The 16,324-nt window shown below is 53.8% G+C and overlaps 6 protein-coding genes across 6 annotated transcripts; 3 read left to right on the plus strand and 3 right to left on the minus strand.

The window, feature by feature from the left end:
- Positions 1-782: 782 nt before the first annotated feature.
- Positions 783-4,026, minus strand: MONBRDRAFT_38947 (uncharacterized protein). The gene is made up of 8 exons (XM_001749897.1): positions 3,986-4,026; positions 3,662-3,726; positions 3,286-3,336; positions 3,088-3,150; positions 2,879-2,975; positions 2,459-2,660; positions 1,290-2,241; positions 783-1,118 (listed from the first exon to the last, which is right to left on the minus strand). Exons 1-8 carry the CDS (start codon positions 4,014-4,016, stop codon positions 912-914), a joined length of 1,668 nt encoding a protein of 555 aa, XP_001749949.1. The 5' UTR covers positions 4,017-4,026; the 3' UTR covers positions 783-911.
- Positions 4,027-5,385: 1,359 nt separating this feature from the next.
- MONBRDRAFT_34354 (uncharacterized protein) lies at positions 5,386-7,437 on the plus strand. Its single transcript, XM_001749844.1, has 6 exons — positions 5,386-5,443; positions 5,585-5,701; positions 5,816-5,897; positions 6,031-6,110; positions 6,205-6,329; positions 6,524-7,437. The coding sequence occupies exons 2-6, from the start codon at positions 5,596-5,598 to the stop codon at positions 6,998-7,000; spliced, it is 870 nt and encodes a 289-aa protein (XP_001749896.1). The 5' UTR covers positions 5,386-5,443; positions 5,585-5,595; the 3' UTR covers positions 7,001-7,437.
- Positions 7,438-7,583: 146 nt separating this feature from the next.
- Positions 7,584-9,168, minus strand: MONBRDRAFT_38949 (uncharacterized protein). The gene is made up of 5 exons (XM_001749898.1): positions 9,065-9,168; positions 8,752-8,797; positions 8,557-8,641; positions 8,338-8,441; positions 7,584-8,243 (listed from the first exon to the last, which is right to left on the minus strand). Exons 2-5 carry the CDS (start codon positions 8,770-8,772, stop codon positions 7,815-7,817), a joined length of 639 nt encoding a protein of 212 aa, XP_001749950.1. The 5' UTR covers positions 8,773-8,797; positions 9,065-9,168; the 3' UTR covers positions 7,584-7,814.
- Positions 9,169-9,576: 408 nt separating this feature from the next.
- MONBRDRAFT_34356 (uncharacterized protein) lies at positions 9,577-12,801 on the plus strand. The gene is made up of 14 exons (XM_001749845.1): positions 9,577-9,693; positions 9,837-9,942; positions 10,083-10,160; positions 10,263-10,401; positions 10,490-10,574; positions 10,801-10,911; positions 10,935-10,988; positions 11,068-11,156; positions 11,293-11,368; positions 11,496-11,777; positions 11,922-12,066; positions 12,161-12,255; positions 12,352-12,467; positions 12,581-12,801. Exons 2-14 carry the CDS (start codon positions 9,921-9,923, stop codon positions 12,606-12,608), a joined length of 1,320 nt encoding a protein of 439 aa, XP_001749897.1. The 5' UTR covers positions 9,577-9,693; positions 9,837-9,920; the 3' UTR covers positions 12,609-12,801.
- Positions 12,802-12,996: 195 nt separating this feature from the next.
- Positions 12,997-14,595, minus strand: MONBRDRAFT_29450 (uncharacterized protein; the record flags this gene model as incomplete). The annotated part of the gene is made up of 3 exons (XM_001749899.1): positions 12,997-13,980; positions 14,249-14,401; positions 14,515-14,595. The coding sequence occupies 3 exons, from the start codon at positions 14,593-14,595 to the stop codon at positions 12,997-12,999; spliced, it is 1,218 nt and encodes a 405-aa protein (XP_001749951.1).
- A 551-nt stretch (positions 14,596-15,146) lies between these two features.
- Positions 15,147-16,094, plus strand: MONBRDRAFT_12072 (uncharacterized protein; the record flags this gene model as incomplete). The annotated part of the gene is made up of 2 exons (XM_001749846.1): positions 15,147-15,483; positions 15,595-16,094. The coding sequence occupies 2 exons, from the start codon at positions 15,147-15,149 to the stop codon at positions 16,092-16,094; spliced, it is 837 nt and encodes a 278-aa protein (XP_001749898.1).
- Between the last annotated feature and the right edge of the window lie 230 nt (positions 16,095-16,324).

Genomic DNA, 16,324 nt, shown 5'->3' on the forward strand with positions numbered 1-16,324 from the left:
CTCGTCAACCAGTAGGCATCGACATGGTGCTTGGAAACCAGCAGCGGGGCCAGAACAAGGGCCGGCTCAACGGGCAACGTCCCACGAGCGTCGGTATCGGTATGGAGTAGTGTGTGCTTCAGTCTCGTTTGACGCTGTTTGCCCACAAAACCAAAGAGACACGCCTCTGGCGGTGAAGCACGGAGGTATAGTCAAGGCAAAGGCGCAGGGGTATCTTGGATCGAGTTGAATCTGTTTGTGCCACCGAATCTATCATCGAATTGCTTTGGGCGGGGTGATCAACACGCGGAGGATGAGAAGGATGGGGGGCGGGGCCGTTGGGAGAAAAAAAAGAAAAAAGGAATCCCATCCCACACCGTCGATAACGGGTATGCTTTGCAACGAACTGTTGCACCCCACTCCCTCCTTCCAATGCACTTCCCCTCCCCTTCCAACCTGAGCTCGCACCGTCCAACTGCCGCGTCGACACCGATACCAACTCACCTCTCACCCCAGTCGCAGTCACAGTCGGGTCGGTCCTGTGCACGAGAAACACGAGAAAGAGAAAAGCTGAAGGGGGCGTAGCATTCCTTTATGTGTGTGTGTGTGTGCGATTGAGTGAGCCGTTTTTATAAACTCACTCTCCAATTTCAACTACATTTGGGTTCAAGGAAGCAAGTGCAAATGCCTTTCTGCTTGGGTTTGGGGAAGGGTCGAGGAGATTTTGGCTGCGCCTTGCCTGGGCTGCATGCCCTTCTAAACTCAGTTGAAAAGGGTCAACAAGAAGCGACGAGTCGAGGGTGCATTTTTTGTTTTTCCAATTCTTTGCCAAGTGCGTTGGCTTCTTCATTTTCAACAAGGTGCAAGGAGGAAGACAGGTCTAGACAGGGTTCAACAGCGCGTAGGCCTGCCGCGAGTGGGGGCAGATGTGTTTAGACGGGACCCATGGAGGCCGGTGCGTCAGCATCGCCTTGAGGCTGGGGAGCCGAGCCACCCTCCTTCTGCATACGCTTGACGCCGCTGACCACCTTGTCAATACGCAAAAGCATGACGGCCGTTTCGACGGCCGTCTTCAGGCTCTGCGACTTGACCTGGAAGGACTCGAAGATACCAATCGTGTTCATATCGCACAATTCGCCCTGTGAAACCCCACCACAGCGCCAAGATCGTGAGCATGGGTGCGTCGAGATTATGCAAGCGCGCGGATGGGGCAAAAAAGTCAGGTGCGAGAAGGAAAGGCAACCATTCGCGTGGAGGGAAATCAACAACAACAACAACAACGAAGACTACAACGACAATAAATGACGGACCGTGTTGCCATCAACACCCCAGTGGGCGTTACCAGCCTCAGCATGCTTTGCACGCAGGGCCGTGAGGGTGCGGATCGTGTTGCCACCGCAGTTTTGAATCAAGGTACGAGGAATGACCTCCAAGGCCTGAGCAACGGCCTTGTAGGGCCATTGCTGCACGCCCTCGACGCTCTTGGCCTTTTCCGAGAGGCGAACGGCCAGCTCCATCTCAGTAGCACCACCACCCGGGACCAGACGAGGGTCCATGAAGATGTTGCGGGTGGCGGCGAGGGCATCTTGCAGGTTGCGTTCCACCTCCATGAGCACGTCCTTGCTGGCACCACGCAGCAGGATCGTACACGCCTTGGGCTCGTCGCATTCCTCGATAAAGGTGAAATACTCGTCACCCACTTTGCGAACCTCAAAGAGGCCAGCACCAACGCCAATATCGCTCTCAAGGATCTCATCCGTTCGCGTGCAGATGGTACCACCGCAGGCGCGAGCAATGCGGTTGTTGTCCGTCTTGCGGACACGGCGAATGGCCGTGATGTCGTTGCGGACGAGGTAGTGCTGGGCCAAGTCAGAAATGCCCTTTTCCGTAATGACCAGGTCAGGCTTGTGCTTGATAATGTCGTCACAGATGCGCTTGATGTATTCCTCCTCAAGCTGCAACATGCGGGTAAAGTCTTCTGTCTTGTTGAGTTCGGCGTCCGTCTTGCTCTCGCCCTTGCTGTACTCAAGGCCGCAATCCAAAAGCAAAATGCGCGGGCGTTCGATGCGACGACGCATCTTGGAGTGCGTCACGTCCTTGTTGAACATGACGCCACGCAGCACCCGTGAGTCCTCGAGCTCGCCACCGGGAATCTTCTCGACCTTGGCATACTTCTTGATGTCAATCTCCTTGTGCCCCTTGTCGTCCGTCAACTGCACCGTACGCACAGCGTCCAGCGCAATCTCGCAGGCCATCTGCGACCTAAAGAGGGGGCATGCCATCAAAGCGAGGGCGCGGTGAGAGATGAGGGGAGAGAGAAGAATGAGATACAATCAAGATTCAGCCAAAACAACACAAAACACAAAACGAGCACTATAGGGAGAAGGCCTTGACAAGCACGGAGACCCAGCATTGACGGCAGACGGCGCCAAATATTGAAACAAGATAAATTTGGCAAGGACAGCTGTCACGGACGCACCACTTCTTGATCAGCTTGGTGCCCACGACTGCCTTGATGGTATCAATCATGACATCGCGGTTCTCAACGTCAATGGGGACCGTAAGCTCCTTATCCATGATGACAAGGGCATCATCAAGAGCCTTGAGGTAGGCGCCAATGACCGTCACGGGATGCATCTGTTCCTCCATAAACTGTGCTGCCACACCCAACACCTCGCCAGCTGCAAAGTTGAGATAGACACAAAGGAAAAATGAGGTTGGCCTGATAACCTTGCACCTCTTCCGGCCTCGAAAGCGCTGGGAAGCGTGTTAGGATAACCATCGCCATCAATGCGACAGCAGTGTAGCTTACAACATCACAAGCGCACAAGAAACAAAACAACAATAGACAATTCCGAGAGGTTGAGTCGGGGAGACGAAAAAGGCTTGTTGGACATACCCAGGATGATGACGGAGGTGGTGCCGTCGCCAACCTGCTCGTCTTGCGCGCGAGCAATCTCAATCATGCTCTTGGCAGCAGGGTGTTGCACCATCAACTATTGAAAGGGCACGAAAACCGAGCCCGTCAAGGATAGCCCGGCTTGGAAGCACCCAGCGTCCATCTCCAAAGCAGGTGGGGCAGTAGTTGGTGAGCTGTTTTTGACCCACCTCACGAAGAATGGCGTTGCCATCGCTGGTCAGCACGATGCCACCCATAGGATCCATCAGCATCTAACATTCATCATGATCACGGTCACGGTGCAGGGTGTTGAGGGTATAAGGGAGAAAACCCACAAACACAATTTGAAAGAAGAAGAAGAAGAAGCAAAAAAAAAAAAGGTGCAGCTCAATCGGCAAGAGCCGTACCTTGAGCATGGCGCGGGGGCCAAGGCAGGTGCGGATGACATCAGCCACGGTCTATGGGGAGCAAGAAAAAGATGTTTACGGGGAAATGAGGGACGGAGGACCATGTGTTGCCACGGATGGTCCGTGTCAAAGACTCGAGCTCAACGGTCAACGCGATGTTTGACGTTGCCCCGGACGGATGCACGGGACGTCAAACAAGAAGAAGAAAAAGCTGTGACCAGGTGCAGGGTGACTGGGCTACCCGAAAGCATGACCAAGTGCTACCCGTGTTCTGCAGCCTGGCATTGTCGCATGGATATGGCCGAGCAGCTTTGCCCTGATTTGGGTCGTCGGGCCAATCTGGGCCTGGGAAAATTGGGGACCAGTGCTCGCTCACCTTGCCGGCCTGGATGTTTTGCAGCTGGACCTTCCGGGCATCCTCAGTCTTGGCTGCCTGCTGGTCTGTTCAGTTTTCGCCCAAGACAAGACATTGCAGTCACGGAGGAACGACGGGCGTAAGACGACGAGCAGCAGGAGCAGATGCAGCGGCAAAGGTGTGTTTTTTTTTTTCCATCAAACGAGTGCGCGTGTGCATAGCGACGAGGGCAGCGAGGCTGGTCGACTACACGTGGTAGCATCGCGCTGGGTGGAGCGGTTTTCCCGCGGAAGCAGCCAAGAGCTTTCGGAGCCGGATACGCAGGCGAGTCAGGGACCAACGTACTAATCACGTAAACGGGGGTTTGAGGGTTCATGATGGCAGGTTGTGCTATCAGAAAAAAAATTCGTCTAAGTGCCGCCGGTTCCCAGTCCAGTCGACCGAGACGAGAGAGAGAGAGAGAGAGAGTTTGAGAGAGAGTTTGAGAGTTTGAGTTGAGAGAGAGAGAGAGAGAGAGAGAGAGAGAGAGAGAGAGAGAGACAGAAAGAGAACAAAAGATGATTTGGAAAGTTCGTTGTGAAGGTGTTTGGTCACAACAACCTTTAGAGCAGAGAGCACAAGAGGGAGAGCGAAGAGGGAGCGACAACGGGCTGTTGCTTGGTGTCCAGGCCGACGACGTTTTTCAATTGTTCTAGCGGTAAATTTGGCCTTGTAATGATAGTACAAAAACGACTCTGATTCAAATAGACATGGTCACTGCCTTCGCAGAGAAAAGTCTAACAGCATCAAACCAGTCTCCTCATAACAGCAGCATGATTGCGCTCAGCGTGACCAATATCACACTTTGAGCAAAACCGCGTGTGTACCGTGCAACCTGCAGGAAAGACCAACCATATGATAGTTTGACGTTCATCTGGTAGCACCCTGGCCACTGAGCCGCTGACACAGCGGACCACGTTGTGTTGCAGCCGTCTTGCTTGAGAGAAGAGAGAGAAGAACAGAAGAGAGAGACGAACAGAGAAGAGAGACGAAGAGAGAAGAGAGAAGAAAAGAAGAAGAACAGAAGAGAAGAGAGAGAGAACAAAAGATCAGTCACAGAGAGAGAGTGAGAGAAACGAACGACAAAAAGATATAAAAGAGAGAGAGAGAGAGAGGAGAAGCACCAGTCAGTCGCTCGGCGCCTTTTACTCGTTCAGTGCAGGTTGGTACTCAACTCGACCTCGACTCAACTCGCCAAGCTCGGCAAATGGCAGCCCGATGCCAAATGCAGGCGGATACAAGTATCAGTGGGACGGGTTTAGTGGGGTTGGGGATTGGTTTAGAGCTGCGGTCGTGATCAGTTTGGGGTGTTGGCTGCGTGCTTCTTGGGTCTCGTGCCCGTCTGCCTGCGCTCGTCGTCTTGCACTCGCCTTGCACTCGTGCAACCAGTTGCGCCACCGCCCATGCCTCCTCCTGGTGTCTGCTCTCTCTTCTCTTGTCTGAGTCTGCTCGAGGCTGTCTGGCAAGGCGTGTGCGGCGTATTTTTCTTCAGACTCGATCCTGCTCCTTGCGCCTGCCTATCTCTGGTTGTCCCCTGGCCAGTCTTTGTTCAAAAGCCTTGGGGTGTTGACGCACGCTTTTATTTTTCGCGTTTCCCGCTCGCTGCTGTGTTTCTCGGCAAACACGCCAGCTCAGTCAACTTGTGGCACTGCGTTCATGGGTTGTGCCTCACCAAGACCTTGTGTTGCTCGCGCTTGTGTTTGCAGGTGCCAGACCCACCTCCTTGACTCGCTGCCGTCTTCTTTTCTTGTGTCACTTTATCAGGTTCGGTGCTCAGCGCTTGCTCACCTTCCATGCAGTTGTTCTTCTCCTCCTTGGTTTCGGCCACCTCTTTGTGTTCTAATTCATTGGCTGACGTTGCTCGCTGTATCTCATCCTTGCTCTTCCACCGCATCTATTCGACAGCAACCGACGCCATGGCAGCCTTTCGTGCTGGCATGAACCGTGTGCCCACTGGCCTGATCGGTGGCCTCGCCGTGGCTGGCGGTCTCGCCTACGGTGCCAACGAATCTGTGTTCACTGGTACGCTCAGCATGGTCTAAACTCATGGGATCACACCACGGTCCCACCCTGTCAATCCCATGTATGGCGCACCATCAAATGACTTCTCACTGAATGGGATGACGCTCTGTACAGTGCCCGCTGGTCATCGCGCCATCATGTTCAGCCGCTTCGCTGGTGTCAAGAACGAGGTGCTGAGTGAAGGTCTTCACTTTCGGTGCGTTCTATATCTGTTGAGCCGCTCATGGCTCATTGGCGTCAAGTCCCACCAATTTTTTCCCCCCTCCCCCCCCCTTGTTTTTCCTCCAGCTTACCCAGCCCTGTCCCCCTTCAACCTTTCTTGTCCTTAGCGTCCCCTGGGTTCACAAGCCCGTCATCTATGATATCCGTGCCAAGGCCCACCGCATCACCTCGCTCACTGGTACCAAGGGTCAGTTTGCGCTTTGCTAGTACCCAAACTCAAGTGTCCTGCCGTGCTCCTCAAGCCACTCACTTGACAATGGATGATATTGGGATTGGGACAGATTTGCAGATGGTCAACGTCAGTCTTCGTGTCCTCTCACGCCCAGAGACCAACGAGCTTCCCTCCCTCTTCCGTAACCTCGGCATTGACTACGACGATCGTGTTCTCCCCTCCATCATCAACGAGGTTTGTGCCTTGCCACCTATCATGCGTTTCGCGCGAGTCTTCAACAACCAGGCTGAATATCCGGCCCCCGCAACCCAACGCTTTCTTTTGCTGCAGCCGACTGTTGTACTCACGCGAAACTCAATCTTTTCGTTTGACGTCCTCCTCCCAAATTTATTTTCGTCACGTGGCCATATCTGTTGGCGTGAGCGCAGGTGCTGAAGTCAGAAATTGCCCGCTTCAACGCTTCCCAGCTGATCACCCAGCGTGAGCGCGTCAGTCGTCTTATTCGTGAAAACCTTAAGGATCGTGCACGCGAGTTCTGGCTCGTGCTTGAAGATGTCTCCATCACCGATTTGAGCTTTGGTGTCGAGTACAGCCGCGCTGTCGAGGCCAAGCAGGTTGCACAACAGGAGGCCCAGCGCGCCGCCATGCTCGTCGAGCGTGCCAAGCAGGAGCGTCAGCAAAAGATCGTCGAGGCCGAGGGTGAGGCGCAGTCGGCCAAGCTGATTGGTGAGGCCATCCGCCAAAACCCCGGCTTCTTGCAGCTGCGTCGTATCGACGCTGCACGCGAAATTGCCGCCACCGTCGCCAACTCCACCAACCGCGTCTACCTGGACAGCAACCAGCTGCTCCTCAACGTCGACGAGTTCCAATACAAGGAGGAATCTCTCAAGACGTCGAACAAGTAAAGGCTGTAGTCTGCCAAGGCCGCTACGTCCTGCCCTCTTTTCACTGTTGGCGTTGCTAAACGTCACAACCCTTGTATGTGCTTGTGTTGGTATGGCTCGTTCCTTTTTTCTTGTGGTCTTTGGACTGTACTGAGCGGCGTCCCTTTTCCCCACCTTCCAAGTTCCAACGCTTTCTTTGTTTTTGTTCTTGTTGTCTACCCTTCTTCCCCCTTTGGTTTCCTGACATGGGGTCTTTCCGCACACTTCTTGGTTTCACGCTCTACAACACTTTTCTCTGTCTTGTGCAGCACAGCGTGCTCGTTGACGAGATTCAAAAGACTCGATGCGTTTATTCCTGTCCTGGCTGCATGCCTGTTTGTTGGTGGCGTGTCGCGTTATCCCAGAGCCCACCAACATGGCTTTGCTTGCCAGTCATGCCAATTGCATCAAAAGTCTTGATTTTTTTTTGGGAACTTGTACCGATTCACTCCTTCTACCAACTGATGTGTGATGTGATGTGTGCGCTCCAAGATGTCGTGGGGATAGACATGGCGCAAAAGGGAACCCGCATGGGTACATGTGCGCAGCGCGTGACGGGGCAGATATCCCAAAATTTTTGACAATTTTCTTCTTTCCGCGTGCACATGAGCCGACTGGAATACCCACAAACACGAGCCAATCGGCCGCTGGGAACAAAACAACATGGGGGGATGGGAAAGTAGGAACGGCGTACTAAAAGCCAAGCAAGCGAGGGAAAAGAATAGGGTAGAAGAGAGGAAACGAGCAAGACAGCGAGATAGAGAGAAGCGGCAAGGAGCGCGTGGCGCTGGGCCGTTTACAAGTCATCATCATCGTCATCAGGAAGCTCAGCCTGCTGGGCCATACGCATCTCCTCCTCAGCGCGCTGCATAGCAGCGTGGTCAATCTCGACCTCAGCGGGACGAAGGGCCGGGGCAGCAACAAACTCAAGGTTGGGCTGGCCTGAAAGACGGCGGGCCAGCCAGAGGAAGGGCTTCTCAAAGTTGAAGTTGGACTTGGCGGAAATGTCGTAGTACTGAAGCATTTTCTTGCGATGAAAGGTAATCTGCTTGGCCTTGACCTTGCGGTCCTTCATGTCAACCTTGTTGCCGCAGAGAACCATGGGAATGTTCTCACACACGCGAACCAGGTCACGATGCCAGTTGGGCACGTTCTTGTACGTCACACGGGCCGTGACGTCAAACATGATGATGGCGCACTTGCCATGAATGTAGTAACCATCGCGCTGTAGACAAGGCACAGGTGCACGGGCGCACCAAAGGCGGTGAGAGGCATGCGAAGCAACGCGTCAAAATTTTGGTTGGTCAAAAGCAACTTACGAGGCCACCAAACTTCTCCTGGCCAGCCGTGTCCCAGACGTCAAAGATGATGGGGCCACAGTTGGTCTGGAAGCTCAGGGGATGCACGTCCGCACCGAGCGTGGCTAGATTCAACAAGAACATACGCGGAGCAAGGACACGAGTGTGGTGAGTCCGCGTTGGGCTCGAGGATGGAGCTTTCCTTCTGAGGGTGTGCAAAGAAACCGAGGAAAAACGTACCGACGTATTTCTTCTCAAACTCGCCAGTAAGATGGCGCTTCACAAAGGTGGTCTTGCCGGTACCACCGTCACCGACAAGAACGAGCTGCCAATCCGCGCAAAGGCAAGGTAATGTGAGGTTCAGCAGAGCAAAACGAGCATCACCATCTGCAATGACACCAACAGAGTGCACGAGACAACGCCTCGTGAACAAACCTTGAAACGAGGAGCCTCCATGTTGCAGCGTTAGCCAAATCTCAACCTGTAGATGCCACCACACGTTATTGGTCAGTAAAGTCAAAAAAAAAAAAAAAAAAAAAAAGAAAAAAGAGAGAAGAAAATTTTGTTCGAAAATTTCAAAAAGAGATAAAAAAACGACAAGGCAAACAGCTTGAAGAGTGACACCCCATGGTTGCCTTCAGCAGCGCAGCATTTAAAAGGGTGAAGCAGCAAGGGGAAGCCTCGGCATGCACCGCCGCCATCAGTCGTCCCAAGTCCCGGTGCCATTTGTGCCCAAAGCGCAACCTGCCTGTTCAAGGTTTTGAATGCAAATGCCACTGGGACGCCAAGAGAGAGAGAAGGAGAAAAGCCGTTGAGATACACGAGGGGCTTTGAGAACAAAAGATGCCCAGCCCAAAAAAGCGAAAACTGGTTTGAGAACCGGAATTTTCAAAATGGTATGGGTATAACTGGAAAAACATGTTTTAATTAATACAGAATGTAGACTTTGCAAGCAGTCTGGAGTCAGACCGGTTATGTCAGACAAATTTGGAATCACCCCAAACCCATGGGAGACTGAGAGACTGGATGTGCCACGACACAAAAAGTCAGTGTTGACAACCAAGCAAAAGTTATTGAAGCTAAATAGAGGGTTTACGAAGAAAATACCATAACGATATGGCTTTACCATTGTGACTTTGTTCAACATAATGTAGTGACTTTGTCGGTTACTGCCGAGCCATGTTTTGGCGGCAAACGCGACAGAAAGCCTCCTTCTTCTTGAGACAGTGGGAACTGCATTTGCACAACAGAGCGAGGGAACGAGAGCGCAAGAGGGAGAGAGAAATAGCATTTGACCCTGTTCTGCTCCCAGTTCTGACGGGTTTGGCACTGGTGTCGCGGCGGCACAAAGGCTGAGTATACCGCGACTGGCTCAAGGTGTGTTGATCGGAATGGGGTAGCGCTGTGACGGGGGATGGATATGGAAGGACTGCCGGGGGTTGTTGTGCCTTTTTTTTTTTTTTTTTGCTCTTTTGACGCTTCTTTGATTTGCGTCGGCTTGGCTGATGAATGAACAACAGGAAGATTGCTCCAGCTTCAACTCAAGACGCACACGCTTCCGCACCGGCTTGAGGCGCCCGGCTTTGGCGCCAGTCAACCCTATCATGGCTGCAATGGCCGGTCAAAGTGGGTCATCTGGCTGGTGCTTGTATGCTGCATGTTGTGAGGATCACACTGGCCATCCAAGGCCCCAGTCACTGCTGTCTTTGTTAGTTCTTCTCACCGGCATGCTTGTGTCCGTGTCGCGCGATTTGCTTGCATCGCAGGTGCGCACCGGCGCACCTTAAGTGCTGAGGTGCAGCCCGGCACCAGTGCTGCCAGTCCCGATGCTATGGCTAAGCACGGTGAGACTGCCAGCTACCCCGCTCACTGCACTTCACCGCACATTTTCTCTGCCTCATTTGACCTGCCATCGACGCGTTTCGACTCCGTTTTTCACCGCACAGCCGTGTCGGACAAGGTCAAGGCCATTCGTCAACGCTACCGCGAGCAGCGAAAGGCCATCACCATGTTTCGCAGACCCTTGCAAACCATCTACTACTCAACCCGTGAAACCTTGGTCCTTTTGGGTGAAGCCTTGCAATCGTACGTCTGATTTTCTCCTGCACAAGTTTTCGGGCCACGCCTTGCCCACGATAGCGGCTCACGACGTGCGTTATGCTTTTACTTTCAGGGCCAAGGAGCGCTGGCAAGTCTCCGTCCCGGCCACTCTGGCCGTGATTGGCCTGTACTATTTTGTATCAACTACTACCAACGGGGTGCGTCCTGCTCTTGTTTGCTCTTGTTTGCTGTAAGGGACTGTTCAACGGCAGGCAGACAGTCAGGCAGGCAGGCAAGACAATTGTTGCATGCGCAGCGCTCCAGCCCGCAGCATTGCACAGGATGCACAGGCTTGTCGCTTGGCCCTCTGCTTTTGATAACAAATTGTCTCATGACGAGCTCGTATCGGCTTGGTTGTATCCTGCGCTGCCACCCCGGCCTTAGACGGCACTCTACGCCATTGACAAGGTCTATGAGGCCATGTTCTGGTGCTTTCTGGGCATCCTTTCCTCTGTGGGCCTGGGCACAGGGCTTCACACCTTCATCCTTTACCTGGTATTGTTGGGCTGCAGCCGTAGTTTGTGGACATGGGTTGTGTGGCAAGCATGAAGGAGACGCTTGCCAGCGCCCGTGTCCGTCTTGGGGCACGTATCGTATGCTCATTGCTATACACCCTCCCGTGGGGTGGCTCGGGCGCGCGCTCTTCAATAGGGTCCATACATGGCCCAGTACACCATGCACGCCTACACCTGCAACTCAACCGAGTTTGCTTCCGAGTTGCGCTCAACCCAGCGAAGCACGTAAGGCCAACGACTGTTTCGTGTGCAGCAAACACCGCAGCAGGGTAGACAATCCCGTGGCCACGTCGCGCGCTCATCCATTACCCTCGGTTCTTGAATGCGAACAACAACAAACAAACCAATGAATCAACTTTAGTTGGGCCAACGTGCTGTGCCTTGAACCGCCCGAGGAGGGCTTTCCGCCCATGACCGTATGGCGTGTTATGCAAAATGTACGTTGCTTTTTATTACGTTCCACGTTTTGTGTGTGTGTTGTGAAGCGTGGTGATTTAGCTTCCGTTCCAGTCGGCGTCGTTGTTGTTGTTTGTAATCACCCAATTCTTCGCCTGGCCGACTTAGGTTGAGTTTCCGGCCTTTTTCTGGGGCTGCGGCGCTGCCATTGGCGAGCTTCCCCCCTACTTTGTCGCTCGCGCCGCGCGCTTGAGTGAGGAGGATCCCGACGATGAGGACTTGGAGGAGTTTCACGAATCTTTGCACGATGACAGCCACACGCTGCTGGCACGCGCCAAGCGCTTCATGCATGATATTGTCCAACGCGCTGGCTTTTGGGGTATCTTCTTCTGTGCCGCCATTCCCAACCCACTCTTTGACCTGGCGGGTATTACCTGCGGCCACTTTATGGTGCGTGTGAGCACCACGCCAGCCAGCCAGCCATGCTCCTTTGGGCTCGTGTTCCAATATTTCTCTTGTGTCCTGATGTCAAGCAATCACTTCATAACCCATAACCCATGCTTTTCATCAACGCGGCGTTTTGATTGCTTCTAGATTCCATTTCACATCTTTTTTGGTGCCACATTTTTGGGCAAAGCCATCTTCAAGCTGCACATTCAAATGGCCATGCTGGTTTTTTTCATGTCCAAACCCGTCTTTGAGGCCTTGCTGGGCCACATCAAGCAGTTGCCCATGGCTGGTATGTGCTACTTGATCGATTGAAGCACGTTGAAGTGCCGTGGGTCGGCTTACAGCATGTGCGTGTCGTGGCGTCTGTTGGTATGCTGGCATAGGCGTCTGGTTGCATGATGTCATTCGCGACATTCAGCGCTCCACCCAGGCCCGCTTTGTGGGCGATGGTGACTCAGGGGCCAACAAGGACGAAGGGGTATGTGCGCATATTCGACTCAATCCAACTCCTCTTTTAGTTGCTGGGTCCCAAGTCTGACTTGATGCTCGCTGACACGGTGGCGTGTACATATAGCTGCCGTTGCTAGCGTACATCATGGGCCCCATTGTTATTGGCATGATCGGTTACTTTGCCGTCTCCATCATCAACCAGATGGCTCAAAAGAATCGCCACCGTCTGGACAAGCAGCTGTACGTTTTGCTCCATCATGGTCGGGGGTGGGGTCACGTGGGCAGGCACAGGGATCGTTCTTTGCTGTTTCTCTCAATCAGGATGTGTTGGCACGTTGTTTTTGGAAAATTAGCATTGAGCGCGAGGTCAAGTCGGGTTGAGGAGCGCCGCCGTGCGGCAGGAGGATCAAAGTGTGGTGCGGCCTAGTCAGGCACTCGTTGACATTCTAAACGGCTTGTTTTAAAACTTGAAAGCAAAAGTCAGCGAGGCAATTCTTGGTGGAAACGACTGATGTTGTCACTCATTGGGCTCGCAATCTTGAGAGCCATATCAATTGCATGAGGCACAAGTTCACCTTTTTTTCTTTTTTTATCAAGAACGGGACGAGTCCATTTGATTGGGGCCACTTAACACCACTGAACAGAACCATGCACAAGATAAGCACAAGTTGTGAAAAGAGAAAACAGGGGAAGTATTAAAAGAAGAGGGAACTTGGAAAAGGCAAACAAGCGAACCGGCAACGCGCCGGCCGGAGCAGTCCGGACTCCTTCAATGAGGGGCGTGCACACACACAAAATTGGGCGATGGGACATCGTAGGTGTGGCCGGTAAACTCGAGAACACCCTCTTCTCGGTTAAAGCGAAAGACGGTAATGGTGTCCGTGTCTTGGTTGGCTACCACGAGCCAGTGACCGGTGGCATCAAACTGAAAGTGGCGGGGTGTGCGGCCTCGCGTGTGAAAGAATTCAGGCTGCTTGAGCATGCCGGTAGAGGCATCGGCCTTGAAGGTCGCGATGGAGTTGTGGCCTCGATTGGAGACTACAACGTACTGGCCGGATGGGTCGAGGCAGATACGGCCACACGTGTTGAGGGAACGCGGAAAAGCCTCGGGCACCGTGGGAATGGACTGCTTAAACGTGAGAATCGTCACGTCCGCCGAGGGGTTGGCAGCCAGCTGCGCTGCCGCTTCACGATCGTAATCAAAGACGGAGACGGTAGAGCTGAGCTCATTGACGACATACATGATGTTGAGCTCTGGGTGAAAGTGCACATAGCGTGGACCATGGGTCGAGCCGGCTGGACCCGGAGCAGCCGTCTGTGCGGTTTTTAGGCAGCCTGTGGCATTGTCATACGTGAAAATTTTGATGACGTCGAGGCCCAGATCGGGTACAAACGCGAGATGACCCTCGTAAGGGTCCAGAACGATGGCATGCGCATGCGGCTCCAACTGGCGGTTGTGTAGGTGGTCAAGCCGGGACATGGCGACCACCTTCTTCTCCGGCTCATGAATATGCGAGGCATCGCGAAGTTTGCCCGTGGAGCTGTCGATGGGAAAGGCGGCGACAGTGCTATCCCAATAGTTGACGGCAAGCATATGTCGCTGAGGTTTATCGATCGTGAGGTAGCAAGTGCTGCGGCCGTGAGCGGACCAGTGATCAATTTCTGCAAGGGCGCCCGTCTCTGGGTTGACGCTGTAAGCTCCAATTGTGTTCTCCTTGAGAATGTCCTCGGTGCAGAGGTAAAGAATATTTTTCTGGCAGAAGCAGAGAGGAAGAGAGAAGCAGAAGCAGAGAGGAAGAGAGAAGCAGAAGAAGAAAAGGAAGAAGAAGAAGAAAAGAAGAAGAAGAAGACGACGACGACGACGAGGATGGCGGTGACAATGAGAGAGAGAGAGAGAGTGAGAGTGAGAGAGAGAGAGAGAGCCACGCAAGCGGCAAACGGGATACCCGGTTTCACGTGTGGATGCAAACTGCATGAGGGGTGAACATAGATGGCTCGGAAAACTTGGGGATGGCACTCACTTGAGGATGGTAACGGAGAAAGCCAGGGTTATCAAAGCTATTGTCAACTGTCAGAAGCGTGAGCTGGCCGGTACGCGGGCAGAGGCGGTAGACGTAGAGGGAATGCTTGGCGGGTGTGCCCTTGGGTACATGTGCTAGGTTGTCAAACGTGCTCTACCCGACAGATGGGAAGCAGGGGTGCGACACAGCAAGGAGTGAGATCGCAGACCACATTGAGCTCAAGATCCTGGCGGGTGTGCCCGAGCGAAGGCAGAAGGAGGACGAACATAATTGGCGACAAAGACAAATGATCCCGTGGCCTTGTTGTCATTGGCTGGAACCATGGCGGCCTTGGTTGTCAGGGCCATCGTGGCAGGTGAGCAGGACTGGGTGTGGAGAGTCTGACGAGTCTGCTCCTGTGATGCGCGTAGATGCAGGAAGAAAATGACAACCTGAGCGCGCCGACGCAAACCTCAAACAACATCCCTTCTTCAGCGCGGTTGCCCATGCGCCGCACCGACATGGCTCACGCCTGTTTATTTTTGTGTTTGGCCACCGATCGGCGGCGCGGTCCTGGCTACCCGCCTTGATCAAAAGTACAACCGTGTCACCAAGACCCGATCCATCTGGATCCTGCTGTCACGTCCCAGACCCCGTGTCCCAAGCCCCGGCAGCAAGCTCAACGGTCTGCTCGCAACACACCACTCGCTGCCATTTCTGCGATTGCGACATCCGGCCACCCACCTCTGAAAGCTTGTGCAAATGTAACCCAAGTAAGTGTGATCAGAACTACACTCTTAAAATTTATTCTAAACAGCTGTTCAACACACATTTGTGCTGCGAAAAAAATCGTTCAAATTTTTAATTTTTTTTTTTTTTTCGAGCGAGAGGGGCAGGCAACCATCACCGACTGAACAAGATGTCCATCTGGAACCAGGCCAAGACCGTGTGGCATTGCCAGACATGCTTGTGCGAAAACCAAAACTCCGATGACAAGTGTGCTGCCTGTGGTGAGGCCAAAGCGGGTGCCAAGACAGCAGCCCCAGCTGCTGCCACAACCGCGGCAGCCACACCCAGCACGCAGGCCCCAGCGGCCGCAGCCCAGGTGGCGCCAACCGGCATCTGGGCTCAGGCGGCTTCGGTGTGGCACTGTGATACTTGTCTCTGTGAGAACAAAAAGGGTGATGACAAATGTGCGGCGTGTGGTGCGTCCAAGGGTGGCGCCACGGCCGCGGCCACCACTGCTCCTGCTGCTGGTACGTGAATGCAAAGCACGCCTCGGTTTCGAGAAGGCTTGCGCTCTGGTAAGAGCACCGTGTTCTCATCGTGGCTGGCGCGCCTGCATGGTCTGTTTTACTTCCTTGTAGACACAAAGACCGGCTTTACGTTTGGCGGTGATGCAGCGGCGCGTGCATTGACCAACAAACCGGCGGCCAGCTCTGGCTTCAAGTTTGGGGGAGATGCCGCCAAGCAAAGCCCGGCCACGGTGGGCGGCTTCAAGTTTGGTGGCATGCCGGCGGCCAGCTCTGGGTTCAAGTTTGGGGGTGACGCCTCCAAGCAAGCCACTGCTTCCGTGGACGCCAAAGCAGAGGACAGTAAGGCCGAGACAGAGACAGAAACCAAGAAGGTGGAGACCAAGACGAGTGGTAAGCGCACTGCGGCTGACAGCCACCCCGAGGCCCAAGAGAGCAGTGAAAAGGTAGCCGACGAAGCTGAAAGTGAAGACGCCAAGGATGCTGAGACCAAGGCCGAGAAGGAGACGGAGACGGAGCAGGAGGCCGAGGCCAAGCCGGAAGAGGAAAAGAAAGAGGCTGAGGAGGAGGATGATGGTCGCCCTCAGCGAGCCAAGCGGGCCAAGCGCAATTAGAGCCTTAATGCACGAGTGAACAACGTTCCGCGTTTGAGAGGAACCGCGCGGCCAGCGTTGTTGGCTCTGCGACATTGGGATGTGCCTGCTTCTCTGGGGATTTGCCAAACCAACGGGACACGGCACCAGGGATGTTGTGCTTGCCAAGACCCGGGTTTCGACAACATGCTCTTGTTGTTGTTGTTGTTGTTGTTGTTGTTGTTTTCTGCTCCCTCTCTCCCTCCCATACT

The sequence above is a fragment of the Monosiga brevicollis genome, genomic scaffold (genome assembly GCF_000002865.3).
Source record: "Monosiga brevicollis MX1 MONBRscaffold_34 genomic scaffold, whole genome shotgun sequence".
NCBI classification, from domain to species: domain Eukaryota; class Choanoflagellata; order Craspedida; family Salpingoecidae; genus Monosiga; species Monosiga brevicollis.